Source organism: Erpetoichthys calabaricus, chromosome 8, assembly GCF_900747795.2.
Source record: "Erpetoichthys calabaricus chromosome 8, fErpCal1.3, whole genome shotgun sequence".
In the NCBI taxonomy this organism is placed as follows: domain Eukaryota; kingdom Metazoa; phylum Chordata; class Cladistia; order Polypteriformes; family Polypteridae; genus Erpetoichthys; species Erpetoichthys calabaricus.
In genome coordinates, this window is record NC_041401.2 from 161,578,665 (window position 1) to 161,595,799 (window position 17,135).

Genomic DNA, 17,135 nt, shown 5'->3' on the forward strand with positions numbered 1-17,135 from the left:
TACAGATTCGGGCTGAAATTGTACGACATGTTTTAAGTAATTGGTCAAGGTTTCAGCCATTTACAATGATGCTGTCTGGAATCATTGAGCTTCAGTATCTCACTGAAATGTCAAAGTCACAAACTTATGGTACCATTTCTGAGCTAATGGCAGCGGGAGAGTTGTTCCCCTATGAGTTTCAAGTATATTATTATGGAGTCCGACACTCCAAGTTTGGACAGGCACTCAGGGGATAAAAAAAACGTACGTTTTCGGGAGATGTTATGAATGGGCACTTTGATGTTCTCATTCCCTACACTTACATGCCTGATGTACACATGGAGCGCACACAAATTGAGGATAAAAGTCAGTCGCCTTAAAAGGCGGGTGAGCCTAGTACGATAGCCTATACTGCGTGCGGGATGGGGCGTGACGCTTGTGGATTATGGGCAGAGTTAAACGTTGGACTTGACCCGTGTTAAGCCAAGCCTCATTCCGCAAAATATATCGACCTCCTGGCTGCTATGATTTTTGCAAACCAGCAGATGTCACTTTTTTCGAAGCTTCGGATTTTTTTTTCGGCATATTTAGAAAGAAGCTTCACGGGGCGTCGTCCGACTATCACTAAATACTGTACAAGTGAAAACTAAAAGAACCTTTAACTTCGACTACCGGTAAAAAAAAAAAAACAAAACTTGCGCTGGACTACGGAACTGAAAGCGCTGCATGTTCACCACTCGAGGTCTGCTTTAAAGGGACGGACTTGACGGAACTAGACTGCTGCTGACTTTAGGTGGCTGTTTCCGGGTTAGGAACGCAGTCACCTGTGGTAAGTTTGGCTGGTTGAATATTTGGCGAGTTCCTTTTCCCCAGGGTCTCTGTAGAAATGTGAACGCGCTCATTAATATAGAAGCAAACCACGATGTCCTATTTCATGGTGGTCCATATCGTCAACATGCAAATGAAATTTCGCTTGGTAAACGGGGTGATCAAAGGCTGATCAGTGTCCGTGTTTATCAAGCGTCTGAGGGTAGGAAGAGGGCCACTTAATAAGTGGCTCAGAAATCTCAGAGTGAATCAAATTTGATCTTACTCTTAGTTGTGGGAGTGCATGTATTTTTTATCAGTTTTCCTAATTTAGGAAGCTATGCCCATCTTCACCAGGATTTAGGAGAATTTAAGAGCTGTTACAACAGCTGGTTAGGTGCTGCCAGAAGATGGAGATCAGCATGAATGTGTTGGAATCGCTGGACAGCAATAACTCATAAAAATGTTTCGACCCAATAAGAGTTTGAATAATATTTGTCGTGTACGTTACGTTATCGCAACATCTACGCAGTAAAATCTTGTGTTTTGTCAGCCGAAATGAAAGCGTAACGTTAAGTGTAAAGTGCAGCTTTGCAATAGCGATGATTTGGGTACATCGCTACCAACCATTTTTTTCGAATTTTGCACAAAACTTGCAACACCTGATGTAATACGCTGATTTATACGTTTCCAAAGCACTTCACGTTAGGCAAAGTTAAGGCGAGCTGCACGCACATGAAGATCAATGCCCGAAGTGTGGATGAGCACGCAAGTCTGAATCGCAAGCGATACTTTGACAGGCACGACACATCGCTCAGGATCACGATTAGGACCCAGGAAGAGTGAACGCAACTCCAGAAACTGCACAATAATAGCTGTGGCTCGTTTTAATAGCTGTTTCTTTATGAGATGTTTTCCATGGCCATGACAGCTGGAGGGTGATTCATCTGAAAGTACGGCTGTGGATAACCCATCCATTTTTCTAAACCTGCTTAATCCTGAGCAGGGTTGTGGGGAAGTGGTAGCCAATCCCTGCAAGCAAAGGGTGCAAGGCAGGAAATCCCTGAAGCATTCATTCCTAAACTAACGTGCCTGTTATTTGGCTTTGCTCTCATTCAATGTGTGTCTTGATGTTTCTATCTTAGTGCTCATAACATTAATATTCTTCATGTTATAGTAACAATTACATGCAGGTTAGCACAGTAATAATAATAATAATTCATTACGTTTATATAGCACTTTTCTCAGTACTCAAAGCGCTGTCCACACAGGGAGGAACCGGGAAGCGAACCCACAATCTTCCACTATACTATGTTTCCTTCTTCTACTATTTTAAATATTATTATCTTTGTTGTGCAGCCTTAGTGTTGTTATCAGGAAACTACAAAACGTCATGAGTTCCAGTTTGCAGCTCAATGAAGTTCTCAAAAATGAACTCTCACACCTAGCTGGGTGTAGGCGTAGAACACTTTGTAAATTCTTGAGATCAGACAGTGCAATTCCAAGGAGTAATTCTGAAACACTTGATAAATGCAGGTCCTGGTCTTAGCAGTATTTATGGAAACAGCTAACTTTGGAGTTTAGCACTGTTACAGTGTGCCTTCAGAAGTGTGGACTAGCAGCGAATCAAAACTAAGACAAACTGTTGTTTGCAGTGTGCTTCTTGGAGTTGGAGAAGGTGAACAAAGTCACGTACTAACTTAGTCCATCACGTCAGCAGCTTTAACGGACTTAGTACAGTGGTTAATGTTACAGAATTAATTCAGCACGCATCAGGTAGACTGTTAAGGACATGAAAAAACACTTATATGCCAGTAAAATATAAGGAAACCAGATTTTGTATTTATATTTGAATGGAAGTATTGTGTGATACTGAATCAAGCATTTTTAACTGAATGCCATAGAAATGCTAAGTGAAGTTTGGAAATGTTTATATTGTGTAATATAAGAAATGGGAAAATACAGATCAACATACATTTAACCATTAATCTTCAGTAAAAAGACATAGAATTGGTGTCCTTAGTTAAGAAATCACTCAGCTGCAAGTTTGGAAATTGCTTGTTGAAAGATGTTGCCAGTTTCTTCAGTGAACTGTCATGGAGTTATCAAATCAAATCAGATTTTTTCTTATACAATTATAAACAGTGCAAATTGTACTGAAATGCTTAGTTACAAAAGCTCCAGAAAATTATAAATATTATAAAAAGAAACAACAACCTCCCAAACACATTAGAGCTTTAGGCTATGCAGGTGTCCTAGTGACTTGACATGACATTTCTAACAGTATGTACTCTATAGAGCTTGTGCTCTGCTGTGAAGTTTGTGCTATGATGAGACCTTTATCAATATTGTTTCATAATGCTTTGGTGACTGTTGGATTAAATTGGTTATTAGGAAAAGCTGGCCACATAATGAGTGGCACATAACAACTCTTCTGTTACTGGTTTATCTGCGTAATTGGGAAATGGGTTAAAGAGAGACAATAATGCTTCAGATATGATTCAACTAATGTGTACCTCTTGATGTTATTACTTTCCACTAAAGAATTACAGGGCCTTTTCATATGCTTGAAGTGAATAATGTTTACAATATTGACATTGGCACTCATTTTGATCAAATGTACCTTAATGACTGCTTCTTTTTAATATGTTTAAATTAGGATGTACATTTTTTCCTGTGTTCTGTCCCCTTAAATTGAAAAAAATGTGTAGTGGAATGTTATTAACTGACAGTGGACAAGAAATTAATTGCTGGCCTGCTGCTGTTAATGGGCAATCAGACAGTCGGCTAAGTAAACCAAGGGGAATCATGCATATAATAAATGTTACGACACATATGAAGAAAAATAAGTAAAGTCAGGAGTAACTAGCATACAACATAATATTGAACAACATATGAAAAGTAGGGCACGCATGCTACATATTTTTTTTTTAAGTGAAGTTGTCCAAACATTTGGTCTCTCTGGACCACATTGTGATAGAAATTCACAACTTCTAAAGTACTGCAGGTGAAACAATGGCCGGTAAAGCTGAAATTCTCACCTACACAGTCATTGAGTGCAAATCAGGCTTTAAATCGCAAAAGTAAGTAAACCCCAAGGAAACTGTCAAAGTTTTGAACATATTTGAACAGGCAAACAGATCATGACAGTAACAGTGCTTGAATATAAAGGTGATATACTTGAGCAAATGACACATAAGATTGACACGCTGTATTAATTTTCATAATCTTAACAAAAATGCAGATTTGTCATGTTAAAAAATAAGTATGTCTGTACATTAATCACCATTTTAAATCTATAAAATTAGAATCGGGTGTTCTAGATTAGGTGCCAATGATTAGAACCTCCTTATACAATGTGCAGGTGGATGTCATATTTAAACTGCAGATGTCACGGGTCTGGTGTTCTCTTTGATAACGACATGTGTGGTGTCATTGTGCCAAAATCAAAAGCGCTCTTTGAGGCCCTCAGAAAGAAGGCTGTGAATGCCTACGAGTTTTGCAAGGGATTTAAAAAGTTGAGCCAAATTGTTTGAAATCAGTCATTCCACTTTAAGGAATAAATTAGTTCCAAATGATGTCAATTTCAGACGACCGCTAATTTGTCCAGGACTGGCCTTCCCAGCAAATTCAGCCTAAGAACTGACCTTTTGATAGAAAAAGAAGTCTGCAAGAACCCCAAAATTTCCTTGCTGGATGTGGAGGTATCTCTTGCAAATGCTGGTGTCAAAGTGCATGCATCTGAAATCGGAAAGCAATTGCACAAACTTGACCAGCATGTGGGGTGTGCCAGTAGAAGCTTTTGTTGTTTAAAACGAACATTAGAGGAAGACTACAGTTTGCCAAAGACCAGGCTTTCTGGAACAATGAGCTCTGAACAGAAGAATCAAAGGTAGACAATACCACAGTAATAGTAGACATGTTTGGCACAATCTGAAGACAGCATTTCGGGAGAATTGCAATTGCAACTTGCAATTATTGAGTCAGCTGTGCATTCTGCATCATATCAAAGTGAGCTTGAACAGAATATGCAGCCATCTGTTCAGAAGTTGAAGATGAACCGGAAATGAACATTTCAAAGCGATAATGATCAGAAGTTACTAGCAAATCCATCAAGGAATGGCTCAGAAAGTTTAAATGGAGGGTACTGGACTGGCCTAATCAAAGCCCTGATTTGAATCCTATTGAAATGTTGTGGTGGGATTTGAAACGGGCAGAAAATACGAGAAAACCCATAGACATCTTGCAAGTAAAGTCATTTTACATTGGTCAAAACTTTCACCTTGTTGATGTTGGAGACTGGTAGGCAGTCATGCGAAACACTTAGAAGAAGTCATGTGTACTAAAGGGGATATTCCCAGCTCCTGAGGCCAAGGGTGGACTTACGTTTCCCCCTATAGACCTTTACCATTATCTATTGATATTTGTGTTGAATAAATCATCGAAAAGGAACATTTCCTTTGTGTTTTTATTCAAGTATATCACCTGAATCTGTAGGTACTGACTACATGAAGATCTACTGTTTGCCTGTGCAAATATGTTGAAAAAGTCGACACTTTTCCATGGGGAGTACATACGTTTCACATGACTACATATCGACCTGTAAGAAAAACAAGCCTCTTAGAATGCAGCTAAAGACTTCTGAATTAGGCCTCTGTTTTATAAACGAATCAGTTAAGCTGCCTGCAGGCAACTTGGCCTTCAGCATACTTAATACGTTTCTTTTTAAGTTCAAAGCTTCCCCATAATGATGTAAGAATTTTTCTCCCTTAGATGAGTAGCATTTTAGTAAATAAACTGCACCCATGTAAACAGTTGAACGTCATGCTCTTTTTCTTGCCCCTGCCCCATACACTTCCCTTGTTTGTCATCCTAAAGTCACATTAAATGTTAACCCGTACCCTACGTGTTGTTAGGAAAAGTGTGTGCCTTACAGTGCAGCAGAATGCATCTTTTAAACAAGTGTACATTTATAAACTGATTAGTTTAGCGACTCTGCAGTTTCAGTGCTTTTGTTCTTCTTTCAATGGGAAATCCTCTGTCCATCCATCTTCTAACTTGTTTATCCTGTCGTCAATTAAAGAAATGATCTCATCATTCAAGCCTTGTTTCTGATTGGTTTTATAAACTACAATACACGTTACTTAACTTTACTCATTTTGTAACAGACCTGTCTTCTTCACTGTCACAACAACCTGCTAGGCAACAACTTAACTGATGGTTCCTTTGTTTCATTTGCACTGTGTCCAATGTTTAAAGTTAGCCTTGAAGCCTGGCACAGTTTAAGGAATTCAGCTGATTAAAACCTTTTACCTTTTTCTGCAGCATGCTAGGAGGTAGACCATGGAGGATTCTGGGTTTCCATTATCACCAACAGTTGCGTTTGCAACTAACAGGATGGCTACAGAATTTGCTATCCCATCCCAGGTGGAATCTGCAGCCACAAAGATGTCAGAATTTGTGCAGTTTCACAGTTCAGCAGGACGGAGAGTTGTTCTGGTAACTTCAGGAGGCACAAAAGTTCCATTGGAATCGAAGACAGTCAGATTCCTGGACAATTTTAGCAGTGGTCGTCGAGGGGCCTGCTCAGCAGAGTACTTCCTTGCCTCAGGTTATGCAGTGATTTTCCTTCACCGCCATCGCTCGCTGTATCCCTTTGTCAGGAAATATGCTGGAGTGAATCTTCTTGATGCCCTGCAGACCACATCAGAGGAAGGCTCTGTGACTGTCCGTGTGGAGGTTGACCAGAAAGCCTTACCCAACATCATCCATGTGCTGCACTGCTATCAGGCTGTGAAGAAAGACAGACTTTTGCTGTCTGTTGAGTTTAACACACTTTCTGAGTACCTGCATCTGTTGAAAGCAGCAGCACAGACACTCAGCCCATTAGGTAAGAAAGTAGCACAAGGTAGACTGAACTGCAGTTGTTTTTTTTTTTGTTGATTTTCATCTCCAGGTCATGGATCTTGGTACACATGTTCACATCTCGAAGTTGGACACAGAAATCCCCTTTCCTCTGTCTTACCTGTACAGCTTCCAGTATAGAGAGTCCTATTTAAAGAGGGCACAGGTGTTGTGTGGCGCGACTTCCAGGCAATCTTAAACTCGTTCTTACTGTGCCACTCTTTAACAAGATCACAAACGTTCTGAGTTGACTTCATGAAGTTTTACATGCTTTCTTTATTTTGTTTTAATGTTTTTTAGGTTCCAAAGCCATGTTTTATCTTGCAGCAGCAGTGTCTGATTTCTACATTCCTGCATCTGAAATGCCCGAGCATAAAATACAGTCGTCTAATGGGCCTTTGCAGGTAAGCTAATACATTGTAGGCAGTAGACTCTGTTCCATATCTCATACACCTTAAAGCTGGAGCAGACAAGTATTTTGCCCAACAATTACTTGTAAATGAAAGATTTGTAACAGGAGTCATAAAAATAGCTATCAAGCTTAAGTTCCGATTCTGATTTTATGATGGTAACCTTTTCGGCCCCGACATCCTATTACTAGTACATATATGCAGCCGTTTTTGTAAAGCACAGGTATGTTTGCAGCCGTTAGAGCCGGGCATGCTACTATTGGCGCAGACTGGAGAGACTGGCATACAGTCCACGAAACACGGAAGTGAAAATGGACACTTCCAGAGTATGCACACCACTTTCAATTTTATTTCCTGAAGAAGATGGAAGTATTTGGCAGCTATTGCATAATAATAGTGATATGTTTTTTGTTTTTTTCATTTTTGAGCTTCCTAGACACCCCAAAGGTAGAATATCTCGCAAAATATTTTTTCATATAAAAATAGAAACTCCAGGGCTGAACGGGTTAACAGTGTTGAGAAAAGTTCATTAATAACATGCCATCAGTATGTATGTGTGTGTGTGTGTGTGTGTGTGTGTGTGTGTGTGTAAAATTCAAACTGGCATCTTAAAATTACAGTTGGTGTCACAACATGATGCTGTTCTTTGAGTTGTGTAGAGTTTCTGAATAACTACATCCTAAGCCAAGATCCTAAAACTTAGAACAAGCAGTTTCTCAGATATCCGCCCTGATTAGAGAGACCTATGTACAATAATAACATTTGAAAACAATTCACCTATCCTTTTCAAACAAGCTGCACCGTGTTTGTTTTGGTGTAGCTTCTGGGTCCATTGTTTTTGGTTCAGTATTTCTCCCCATATCTTTCCAAAATGGTTTGACTTGCGTCCAGCGATAGCAGCTTTAGGAATTGTTTAACTGGAGTTATTGCAGTCTGTTCCATTTAGTCACGAGGACAGGTCAATTGATTTACAAAATGTAAAGTTTTTGTACAAGTATTTTTTGAGATACATAAATGTATTTAAATATATGTAGGGGCACACACATAACACTCAAAGAAATTTATAAATGGAGATAGATGACTGCTTTTTTACCCCACCAGTGTACATGCTTGAAGATGAAGCGAAAGAAATGAACATACAAACGCACACCACAATAGATCTGTAAAGGCTGACTGATGTGCACAAAGACACTAAGCCACCTCGCACCAATCTGCCTATCAGTCCTTGTTTACTTCATTTGACTCAATGTGTTTAGCTACAAATTAAATATTACTAAAATGTTTTTACAACATTCTATTTCCTGTTCATTTTACTCATAATAAATAATACAGAAGTAAATATACATTATTGTATAATTTTGCACAGCACAATCAGTTGTATTGTATAATCTTTTGTTGAGGTGATTTCCTGCAGTACCACTAAAGTGAAATTTTCATGAAAATACTGTGTGGCCCATTCCATACCAATGTTTTTAGAAATTGCTGCTTAAACTCTCTTGCATGATTTGTACTGTACAATAGATTAGTAAAATCCAAAGGGTGTTCCAGAATTTTACAAGAAATTATTATATTCAGATGAACAACTTCCACTATTGCCTGTTGTTGTCTATCAATGTCATCACAATCTACTTATCTTTTGTTAAACATTTTTTCATTATAGATATAGTGGTGTGCAAAAATATTCAGTCTCCCTTGAAAGTCATCATAATTTTCTGCATGACAAAAGATTTCTACAAATATTTATCCATTCAGTATTTTTAATGTGAACTCTTAGGCTGTAACAGTACATTTCCTAAGTGAAAATTGTTTGCATAAGTATTTAAACCTCTGTGCTTTGGAAGCTCCAGGTTTACACCAATGACAAATTAATCACAGTCACTAGGCCATAATTAAACATAATTATCTACTACTCATGAGTCCTTTATTATCTCTCTGGATATAAAAAGTACCCTTTTGTAAGGGTCATAGTCTTTTTTGGACAATCACTGCAAAAGTGAAGACAAAGGAGTATTGTGCTGAGGTTAGAAACAAAGTCATTGAAATGCACAAGGCCAGGAAATGGCTACAAAACACATTGAAGAGTCTGAATGTTAAGCACTGTTGGATCCATCATCAGAAAGTGAAAAGTTCATCACAGTACCCAGACTCTTACTAGAAAAGGCTGTCCCTCAAAACTTAACATCAGAGCAAGATGACAACTGGCGAGGCTGCTAAAAATCCAACTGTCACTCTCAGAAATCTGCAGTGCTCTCTGCATGGGTCCACAATTTCAGGAGCTCTCTAAAACAGGCCTGTACGGTAGGGTAACAAGAAAGAAGCCTTTCCTCAAGAAAGCTTGTATGTCATTTGCTACAAAGCATGAGAAAGACCCAGTGAAGATGTGGGAGAAGGTTTTCTGGTCAGATGAGACCAAAATAGAAATTTTTAGCCAGACTTCAAAGAGGTATGTGTGGCATAAAACTAACATTGCCCATGCCTCAAAAAATGCCATACCTGCAGTGAAATATAGAATTGGCAGCATCATGCTATGGGATGCTTTTTGTGTGCTGGGACTGGGAATCTTACCTAAGTTGATGGGACAATGGATGGACACACATGCCACACAATAGTGCAGGAGAACTTGTTCCAGTCTGCTGTGAACCTATGGCTCAGGAGAAGGTTCATCTTTCAAAATAACAGTGACCCAAAGCGACACTGTAATGGCTCAAAAAGAGAGAGATGAACGTTTTTGGAATGGCAAAGTCAAAGCCCTGTTCTTCACCCTATTGAGTATCTGTGGCACTACTTGAAAATTGCAGTACAGAGGCATCATTCCACTAACGTAGAGGATCTCTATAAATTGTACCAAGAAGAGTGGATTCACTCCTGAACAATGTGCAGAACTGGTAAATACTTACCCTAAAAGAATGAAGCCTGTTATTGCAGAAAAGGGGTTCTCGACAAAGTATTAATGTGTAGGGCTTGAATACTTACTCAAACACTACCTTTTGAGTTTCTCTTCTCCAGTTAAATACAGAAAATGATTTATTTTGATTAAGGAAATGTATTTGTACAGTGTAAGAGTTCACATTAAAATACTGAATGGATAAATATGTGTACAAATCTTTTGCCATGTAGAAAATTATGATGACTTTCAAGGGGATTGAATACTTTTACATGCCACTGTAATTCACAGTGCTGGGATTAGTGGGGTGGATTTCGAGCTTCTTTGTACACAGTGCCCTTTCATTTGTTCCGCTACTAGGTATAGTGGAGCAGTTGGAACGAGATGAAGACAAGAATTTATAGAAACAAACTGTTTATACAATCGAGATCCCTTCTGTCCAGTGGTACAAATTGACGTGTTTGTGGGATTCATTTTTCAGATCCCTGTCATCAGTTGAGTCTAACAGTATTGTTGAAGAACTTCAGTGGGTTCCATCCTTGCTGCCCTCAAGAATGTAAAGCATTTAAAGCATGAAGTATCACTGGCATCCAGCTGCCGTCACTTCAGGATGAATACAGCACCTGCTGCCTTAGAAAGGCTAACGGGATCATTGAAGACCTCAGCCATCCTGCACATTTGCTTTTCTCACCCTTTCTACACGGCATACCTGAAACCACTGGCACTCACACCAGTAGATTCAGAAACTGTTACAATGCACAGGTCATAATGGTTGCTTGACAACCGTTCTTAAGTTTCATTGTAGATAGATAGATAGATAGATAGATACTTTATTAATCCCTTGTACCGAGTACCCATGACAATAAATTTGACTTGAGGCTTTATAAATACACTAAAATATATAATAATAATAATCTCACACACACACACACACATATATACAGTGCATCCGGAAAGTATTCACAGCGCATCACTTTTTCCACATTTTGTTATGTTACAGCCTTATTCCAAAATGGATTAAATTCATTTTTTTCCTCAGAACTCTACACACAACACCCCATAATGACAACGTGAAAAAAGTTTACTTGAGGTTTTAGCAAATTTATTAAAAATAAAAAAATTGAGAAAGCACATGTACATAAGTATTCACAGCCTTTGCCATGAAGCTCAAAATTGAGCTCAGGTGCATCCTGTTTCCCCTGACCATCCTTGAGATGTTTCTGCAGCTTAATTGGAGTCCACCTGTGGTAAATTCAGTTGATTGGACATGATTTGGAAAGGCACACACCTGTCTATATAAGGTCCAACAGTTGACAGTTCATGTCAGAGCACAAACCAAGCATGAAGTCAAAGGAATTGTCTGTAGACCTCCGAGACAGGATTGTCTTGAGGCACAAATCTGGGGAAGGTTATAGAAAAATTTCTGCTGCTTTGAAGGTCCCAATGAGCACAGTGGCCTCCATCATCCGTAAGTGGAAGAAGTTCGAAACCACCAGGACTCTTCCTAGAGCTGGCCGTCCATCTAAACTGAGCGATCGGGGGAGAAGGGCCTTAGTCAGGGAGGTGACCAAGAACCTGATGGTCACTCTGTCAGAGCTCCAGAGGTCCTCTGTGGAGACAGGAGAACCTTCCAGAAGGACAACCATCTCTGCAGCAATCCAACAATCGGGCCTGTATGGTAGAGTGGCCAGACTGAAGCCACTCCTTAGTAAAAGGCACATGGCAGCCCACCTGGAGTTTGCCAAAAGGCACCTGAAGGACTCTCAGACCATGAGAAAGAAAATTCTCTGGTCTGATGAGACAAAGATTGAACTTTTTGGTGTGAATGCCAGGCATCACATTTGGAGGAAACCTGGCACCATCCCTACAGTGAACCATGGTGTGGGGATGTTTTTCAACGGCAGGAACTGGGAGACTAGTTAGGATAAAGGGAAAGATGACTGCAGCAATGTACAGAGACATCCTGGGTGAAAACCTGCTCCAGAGTGCTCTTGACCTCAGACTGGGGTGACGGTTCATCTTTCAGCAGGACAACGACCCTAAGCACACTGCCAAGATATCAAAGGAGTGGCTTCAGGACAACTCTGTGAATGTCCTTGAGTGGCCCAGCCAGAGCCGACGCTTCCCATCCAACCTGATGGAGCTTGAGAGGTGCTGCAAAGAGGAATGGGCGAAACTGGCCAAGGATAGGTGTGCCAAGCTTGTGGCATCATATTCAAAAAGACTTGAGGCTGTAATTGCTGCCAAAGGTGCATCGACAAAGTATTGAGCAAAGGCTGTGAATACTTATGTACATGTGATTTCTCAGTTTTTTTATTTTTAATAAATTTGCAAAAACCTCAAGTAAACTTTTTTCACGTTGTCATTATGGGGTGTTGTGTGCAGAATTCTGAGGAAAAAAATGAATTTAATCCATTTTGGAATAAGGCTGTAACATAACAAATGTGGAAAAAGTGATGCGCTGTGAATACTTTCTGGATGCACTGTATATATATATATATATATCCCAATGTTTCTCTATTTGTATGTCTGTTAGCTTTTCACGAGAGAGCTACTTAATTGATTTAGATCAGGTTTTTTTTTATAATTTGCTTGAACATTCCGGTTGATTTTGTGACTTCCCTCATTGCGCTATGTATCATAGTTGGCTTGTGGTACCGATTTATTTGCGTGAATCCGAGAGACAGTCAGCGGGCCGAGGGGAGGGGGGGTGGGGCCCTCGTCTCTCACGTGCCAGCCTCGAGGCATTCCTTACCTCCGCTTAGTTAGCAAACGAGAGAACTGCCTAACAGATTTAGATCTGTTTTTTTTCTATAATTTGCTTGAACATTCCGGTTGATTTTGTGACTTTGCTCTAATACGAGACAGAGGCTGTGGGCTGAAGGGAGGGAGAAGTGTCACGTCAGGAGTGGGGTGCCAGGTAGGGCCCTCCTCACGATCCTGTTACGCTACTACATGGGCGGAGCCACGGGGGAACGGCTAGTATATAATAATAATATATAACCGATAATAGAGTAATTTTAAAATAGTTGCTCTCTCTTGCCCTAAGTGTACTTTCTGTGCCTCTCCTCTGTATTTGTGTGTGTCTGAACCCCTTTTCACTGGTGCTCCTTTTCTCAAGCCTGCTTCTCAGACTTTGTCATTACTTATAAGGCAACTTCCTTGCCTTTTGTCCGGTTTTATACTTTCTGCCTTTGAAGGTGACGGTCTCGGCATGCACCATTACTCCTCCTCCTCCATCTCGCACTCAAAACTTTGTCTTTCGTCGCGTCACCAAAGTGAAACTGACCAATCAGGTTACTCCGAAAGATTGGACACACAGACCTCAGTGTTTTATTATATAGTATATGTTATTAACATCACTAGGTGAATTATACTGTAAAAATATCAAGCCAATTGTGGGATTTCAAAAGATTTGGTGATTCTTATTAGCATTACTTACCAAAAAGAAAAGCTTTTTATATTGGTAAATATGAAGGAGAGATGTTTAGCTACATTGAGGTTAGAAAGTTATGTTAAAATCATGAAGCTAGCCAGCATAAGTAGACTGAAGGGCACATGTGGAGCAAAGTTCTAGTGTCACCAAATGAACACTGCTGGAAGATGGGCTTATCGAACGCTGCTTATGAGAGACTGAAAGAGTCAGCGAACACCTAAAGAAGTACTTGTAGATGGTTGTGGTTGTTGGAACAGACCTCTGAAAGACACCCTAAATGTTTGCTCGTAGTAATAACAGTATACATCGATGTTTCCTCATTTCTAGCTTTAATCAGAATTTGACCACTTGGGTTTAGAATTTAAAACCGATTAACCAAGGTCCAATGTTGAATCATCACCTGAACTATTTAAAAGACGTTCAGCTCTGAGGATGTTTCAGTTCAAAGAAATAACAAAACGACTAAACTAAGAATCAATTTCACAGAGAGACCGATTAGGAGATGCAGTAGCAACTGTGCCTACCCTGCCAGAGAAGAACATCACTGTGGGCCATTGGGGTAGGTGACTTACCAGATACAAAACACAAGCAGTATGCGAGATTTGGGATCACATCGACCAGATGGGCATAGCTGTGGTGTAGGCTCTTTCACTTATTCTTATGTCTTATCAAATATAAAAGGTCTCCTCTCCTGTGCATGGGCCAATAAAGATGCTAGCATCACATGCCCATGTCTTTCAAATCCCAGTCCATAAGAAGTTCTTAGATGAATCAGGATATGTGTCCATAGTTTTTTTTTTTTTTTTAAATACGAGGAGGAGTCAAGCTAAAGTTAGAAAATGGGATTAATTAGAAAACAGAACAAACCATAACAAAACTGATCATGTCATTTCTCAATGTAGTCTCCACCCTTCTCAATCCCTGGAAGTGCCTGGATTCCAGCAGAATAAAAGGTTTTGTCTTGTCCTCGCCAGCACTCATGCACCCGAGTTACTGTCGAACACTACATGTCGAGGGGTACTACGGTCACTAGTGCAAGTTACTGTGACTTGCTGGAGACCAACGTGAAGCCTGCTGTTCGACCCAAGCAGCGGGGACTGCTGTCTCGAGGAGTCCTTTTGCTGTAAGACAATGACCGCCCTCCCACACACTCGCCGCTAAGAACACCAAGGCTTGTCTGGAGAAACTGAACTTTGAGGTATTGCCACATCTTCCGTAATCGCCAGATTTGGCACTGTGTGATCCCCACCTTTTTGGACGGCTAATAAAAAAAACATCTGGGTGGTCATCGATTCAGGACAGATGACGACGTGAAGAAAGCGGTGCACGAGTGGTGACGAGGACAAGACCAAACCTCCTATTGTGCTGGAATCCTGGCACTGAGAAGGGTGGAGACTACATTGAGAAATGACGTGATCAGTTTTGTTATGGTTCGTTCCGTTTTCTAATAAATCCCATTTTCTGTCTTTAGCTTGACTCCCCCTCGTACAAACCTCCTTCTGGGCTTATAAACCTTTTTTTATCTTCTTCATTAGCCTATGAATCCACGTAATAGTTTGGATTTCTCTTTTAAACTTTTGCAGGAAGAGATTGTGGAAAAACGACTGTGTTATATGAAGCAGTTGTTACAGGAGTAGCTTTGTTACTGAAGGTACAAAAAACAGTTCTTGTTGATTCAAGCTTCTTTGTGGTTTTTCTTTCATGTGCAGATTACAATGAAGATGGTTCCCAAGATGCTGTCTCCCCTCGTGAAGGAATGGGCACCACAAGCATTTGTCATTTCCTTTAAACTTGAAACCGACCCCTCTATCGTTGTGGACCGAGCGCGCAAAGCCTTGGACACTTACCGCCATCAAGTTGTAGTGGCCAACGTCCTGGACACACGTCGAGGTTGTGTGGTGATTGTGACGAAGGAGTCCCAAACTGAACTGGTGCTTTCCGATGAAGAGATTCTGAAGGAGGTGGAGATTGAAGAAAAGATAGTATGCAATTTATCCGCAGCCCACAGCAACTTTATAGAGGAGCAGAGGATTATGACAGAACAGTGAAGTCAAAGGTTTCTGAGCTGCAGCAGCCCATTTAAGTTGCCACAAGACGATGAATAGAAAGATATATTATAAAATCAAAATATGGAAATAAAGCTGATCATGAGCAATCAACCTTATCCTTATCCATCGTCTGCTAACCAGGAATGACCATAGACAACAGTAACTAACATTGTGCTTGCTATTTTATTCAGTACACGAGTGATAGTATCATACACGCACTGGCCACTTTATTAGGTACACCTGTTCAACTGCTTGTTAATGCAAATATCTAATTAGCCAATCACATGGCAGCAACTCATTGCATTTAGACATGTAGCCATTGTCAAGATGACCTGCTCAAGTTCAAACCGAGCATCAGAATGGGGAGGAACGGCGATTGGAGTGACCTTGAACATGGCATGGTTGTTGGTGCCAGAAAGGCTGGTCTGATTATTTCAGAAACTGCTGATGTACTGGAATTTTCAAGTACAACCATCTCTAGGGTTTACAGAGAATGGTCCGAAAAATAGCCACTGAGCAGCAGTGTCTGAGCGAAGATACCTTGTAGGTGCCAGAGGTCAGAGGAGAATGGCCAGGCTGGTTCAAGCTGCCAGAAAGGCAACAGTAAGTCAAATAACCACTCGTTAAAACCGAGGTATGCAGAAGAGCATCTCCGAGCGCACAAGATGTCAAACCTTGAAGCAGATGGGCTACAGCAGTAAGAGACCACACCGGGTGCCACTCCTGGCAGCTGGCAACTGTGACTACATTCACACAGGCTCACCAAAACTGGACAATGGGAGACTGAAAAAACATTGCCTGGTCCGATGAGTCTTGATTTCTGCTGCAACAGTTGGGTGGTAGGGTAGAACCTGAAAGTAAGGATCCATCCTGCTTGGTATCAATGGTTCATTCTGTTGATGGGGGTGCACACTCTTAATAATAATACAGTTTATGTGTATAGCGCCTTTCCCATGCTCAAGGTGCTTCAGAGTCTCAGAAGAAGAAAAAAAAAAACAGCAGGGTATATGTAACATTGGATACAAATGTTTCCCTGAACAGAACAATGAAACAGATAACAAAGCATTAAATAGAATAAAGGACAATGAACCAGAGTAAAATACTAAATGCAGTACTAAAAGAAAAGCCTGAACAAATAACCTAATTTGTGATATCACAGACACACAGATTATCCTGAGAACCTGGACAGAGAGGTAAACTGAAAGAAAGGGCAGAATGTTAAGTTAAAAGCCTTCCTAAATAGACGAGTTTTAAGTTGTTTTATAAAAGAATGAATGGAGTCCGCTGATCGAATTAATTTTGGGATGTCATTCCAGAGTCTGGGTGCTGTGGAGCTGAAGGCCCTGTCACCCATAGAGTGCAGGTTAGTGTGGGGCAGAACAAGATTACCAGAATCAGAGGACCTTAGTAGGCGGACAGAAGCATAGTGATGGAGAAGGTCGCCGATGTAGTCCGCTGCAAGGCCATTTAATGCTTTGTAGGTTATTAACAGAATTTAAATTCTATTAAATTTTACTCTTTTTGGCCCCTTAGTACTAATTGAGCTTTGTTTAACTGCCACAACTTACCTGAGTATTGTTGCTGACCATTTCCATCCCCTTATGACCACAGTGTACCCATGCCATGTCACAAAGCTCAAATCATTTCAAACTGGTTTTATGAAAAGT

General features: G+C 40.4%; 1 protein-coding gene across 3 annotated transcripts; it reads left to right on the plus strand.

The window, feature by feature from the left end:
- Positions 1-673: 673 nt before the first annotated feature.
- Positions 674-15,579, plus strand: ppcs (phosphopantothenoylcysteine synthetase). Of its 3 annotated transcripts, none has more exons than XM_028807693.2 (4): positions 674-808; positions 6,112-6,676; positions 6,991-7,094; positions 15,130-15,579. In XM_028807693.2, exons 2-4 carry the CDS (start codon positions 6,130-6,132, stop codon positions 15,466-15,468), a joined length of 990 nt encoding a protein of 329 aa, XP_028663526.1. In that variant the 5' UTR covers positions 674-808; positions 6,112-6,129; the 3' UTR covers positions 15,469-15,579. The 3 variants fall into 3 exon arrangements, with proteins under 3 accessions (XP_028663526.1, XP_051786346.1, XP_051786347.1); XM_051930386.1 differs by lacking the exon at positions 674-808 and adding an exon at positions 817-955; XM_051930387.1 differs by lacking the exons at positions 674-808; positions 6,991-7,094 and having other exon boundaries at positions 6,539-6,676.
- Positions 15,580-17,135: the final 1,556 nt, after the last annotated feature.

Excerpts from the sequence above, each read along its gene's own strand:
- ppcs (XM_028807693.2), top strand. The coding sequence starts at position 6,130 with ATGGAGGATTCTGGGTTTCCATTATCACCAACAGTTGCGTTTGCAACT. Across the intron at positions 6,677-6,990 it reads ACAGACACTCAGCCCATTAG|GTTCCAAAGCCATGTTTTAT; the intron begins GTAAGAAAGTAG and ends AATGTTTTTTAG. Across the intron at positions 7,095-15,129 it reads CGTCTAATGGGCCTTTGCAG|ATTACAATGAAGATGGTTCC; the intron begins GTAAGCTAATAC and ends TTTCATGTGCAG.